General features: G+C 36.3%; 1 protein-coding gene across 1 annotated transcript; it reads right to left on the bottom strand.

The window, feature by feature from the left end:
• Nucleotides 1-1,037: 1,037 nt before the first annotated feature.
• LOC113345995 (UPF0481 protein At3g47200-like) lies at nt 1,038-3,198 on the bottom strand. Its single transcript, XM_026589618.1, has 2 exons — nt 2,457-3,198; nt 1,038-2,193 (listed from the first exon to the last, which is right to left on the bottom strand). Exons 1-2 carry the CDS (start codon nt 3,078-3,080, stop codon nt 1,633-1,635), a joined length of 1,185 nt encoding a protein of 394 aa, XP_026445403.1. The 5' UTR covers nt 3,081-3,198; the 3' UTR covers nt 1,038-1,632.
• Between the last annotated feature and the right edge of the window lie 241 nt (nt 3,199-3,439).

The raw sequence follows: 3,439 nt of genomic DNA, 5'->3' as shown, positions 1-3,439 counted from the left end.
GTTAAAGAAAAAATATCCGATAAAATATATGATCCGATACCCGACAAAGCGGATGAAATCCTATAGGATCTCGAATACTCGGAAACGGATTCCGAATATCGGATAAATTTGGCAGGCCTATCTCTCTTGCCTCATGCACATACTTACAATCATCAACCTAATCATATCAAAACAAACCCAAATCAATTGATACACAAATAATAAAACCCTGCTTATTTAAAATTGAATGAACAAAAAAACAGAATAAAAGGAATTTACTTGAAAATACCTAGGGTAAATATGCTCCTGTTCCAGAGAAATCCATTAATCTACCGTGTGTTACTTTATATATGACCACATAGGATTCCGGTGTTGAAAACTATCCATAATCCAAACCTATATGAGAAACAACTACGGTTACCTTATCAACTATGGTTGAGGGGGTAAAATGGTAGGAAAAAAAACAAAACTTAAGAAAATTAAATGGACAACCAAAATGCTTTGGATTTCCTTCAGGATTGCTCTAGAAAATAACCGTGAGTGAACCAGTATTATTACTCCATTAAGCAGGTGGCGTGTAATGACACCGGTAAAGATTATAATACACATCAACCCACCGTTTTTCGTCTCTTTCTCTGTTTTCTTGTGTATTGATAACCATTTTAGCTGGGATTATTCATCACAGACAAACTCGATTGATTATTTATTCCCAAGTATACGACATGGTTTGGTAACTTATCGTCTCATCTTCCTACTGATTTTTTATAATCAAATATGTTAATGAAGCACACATGGGACTACACATCATAGATGAAGTTAGCATTTTTATTAATCAACGTATTTAATTATTAATCAAGATATTTAATTACTCCAGTAGTTATCTGTACACTACGACAAAACTAAGGCAACTGTTGAGGCTCGCAGGTTGCAGCTGGTGTCGTGCTTGTAGATCCTTTGAATTATTTCCTGCCATCGTCAAGCAATCAACCAACAACCCTGAATTTCATTAATGGAAAACAAAAACAGTAGCCCAGGAAACAGGTAAAAATGATGGTAGATAACACGGAAGGTACAACTAGTATATTTAAAAATTCAAGTGAAAGAAACATGCCACCAATCTTGTCTTGAACCAAGATCTGAGAATCAAACGATTGACTTGTTACCAAAATAAAAAGAAAAGAAAAAAAGTTACTAAATACAAATCATGCTACAACATACTAGGTACTAATTCTGGCAAAACCTAACTCGTGGCAACACCATCTTGCACAATATTGCAGTGTTGCTTCTTAAGCGTATACAGTTATTATACAGACTAGGATCATATACAGTACAAACTTTGATTTGGAACCTCAATTCTAATAAAACTTGAAATTAACTTGAAACTACTCCGGCTTTCAAGCCGACATATTGGCTTGACCAGAACACTGAACATTTGAAATATTTTGCTCGCATAAAAAGACCCAAACTTACTCCTCGGCAGCTCTCCACGGTAGATTAAAGGTGCTGTGACTCTCCTTAAGAAGCTTGGCAGATCAAAGGTGCGGTATAATTCTCCTTTAGAAGCTCGGCAGGTCCCTGGAGCAGCATCCTGGCAAGGAGGCTGAAAGCTCCAACCTCGGCTGCCCAATTGGCAATCTTTTAACCTGTTATGTTTTACCTCCAGACTTTCCAACACCTTTTTGCCTTATTCCCTTCGTAATACTTGTTCATTTCTTTGACTACAATAATGGATCTACTATTTACGTCTACCGCAGTGTCCTTCCAGATCTCCTTTATTGTTTCCAGAACAAGCTCGTGGCTACCCAAATAATTAACTATGATGCCTTTCGACTGGAGCAGCATAACATCCTGTCTAGATTCCACGAGAGTGTTTATTAGGTGAATGTAAGAGTTAAAATCCCTGGTTTTTCCCACTCTTAGTTCGTAGGTTTTCAAATTTAGAACTGTAGATGGAGTGTATTGGTTGATGATGATAGGAGGTAGTTTAAGCGTTGCAGTGATTTTGTCAAAATTGATCCCATTTAGACTCTGAACCCTTTTGAACTGGATACCTCTCTTGTGAAGCTTCGATGCAGGGTGTTTTACAATCATTTCATCATCCCAATAGGAATGTTGGCCTTCTCTCATTAATCCTTTCAGATACATGTCCAACAGGTGCAGTCCGGGGCCACACTTTGGAGCAAACATCAACCAAGATAGGATACTCTTTGCGCTCTGCATACAAGATGGTTGAAAACAGTTCAATAGAATATCCCATTTGACTGGGATAAAAAGGCCAGAAGTTGGAGTTTTTGCTTTCGAGCTATATGAATTCCTGCTTGAGACCATGTTAATCTCGCCCTTCATTAGATATAGGCATATATCTATACACTTTCATAACTTTTAATGATGTATGTAATGATCCAAGAAAAATCCACTTAAAAAATAAAAACATAACAGAGATAGCTGCAGAAATCTGAAGTTAGTAGTATGCTTACCTCGTCAGGCAGGTCTTCAGAAATAGAAACCAAGATATGGAGTACCAAATAAGGTAATTGGTTCTCCAACAACAACAAGTCATGCATCACAGAGTCATAGATCAGGGTATTTGCAATATGACCGAAAATAGGATCGCTGCTAGCATAATCGTGAGTATATCGACTACCCCTTGAGACACGTAAAAATTCGAGAAGGAAGACACCGTCAAGCATCATGAGCATAACAAAGGCAGCATCGTCTTTCCAAGCCTCCATCTGATCAAGCTGCTCATAAGCTTCCCTCAACTCATTCACAACTTTCATCAATTTGTCTAGATAAGATTGTAGTGGTAATTTTGATCTCCTAAGAAAATGAATTAGTGCTCTTTCCTTGTGGATTTGCATGAGCATCAAGTGAGTTTTACCATAATGATTTGGACCTATTGACACTTGTTTTGGCTCATACAAGCTTGGATTTTTCTCTTTGATGTATCTTGATAATCTGAAAATACTTCGTTTGTGCTCTTTGTTTTCCAAGTAAGGGTCAACTTTCTCCAAATCTAGTTTCTTGAATATTTTGCATAGTGATTGTTTCTTTTCTTCTGCATCTTCATCTTCTTCTCTTTCTCCACTGTGCTGATTCATCTATTTCGAAAAATTAAAGACAAGAAAAATTGTTTCTTGAGAAAAAAAAAAAGAAACAATCATAGGAATGAAGTTTGAAATTGATAGAAAGGATCGCTTACAACAGAACAAGTTCAGAAAAACTTAGTCAACTTTATAAGCCAGGTGGTAAGAATCGCGTTGTATTTTTCTATTTGTTTATTTCCTTTTGGAAAATGTCTCCCGGACAAGCAAGAAAATGCTCCTTTTAATCAATAAAACAATTTTATTTCTTAGAATCCTATGCCACTAAATTACCACTAAAAAGACAAACAATTTGAATACTAATTTAGTCAGGTATATTCTCTATGAAATTTTCATTTTTAATAGCCGGAAATACT

The sequence above is a fragment of the Papaver somniferum genome, unplaced genomic scaffold, assembly GCF_003573695.1.
Source record: "Papaver somniferum cultivar HN1 unplaced genomic scaffold, ASM357369v1 unplaced-scaffold_85, whole genome shotgun sequence".
Taxonomy (NCBI): Eukaryota; Viridiplantae; Streptophyta; class Magnoliopsida; order Ranunculales; family Papaveraceae; genus Papaver; species Papaver somniferum.
This window is presented reverse-complemented; position numbering and strand designations above follow the sequence as displayed.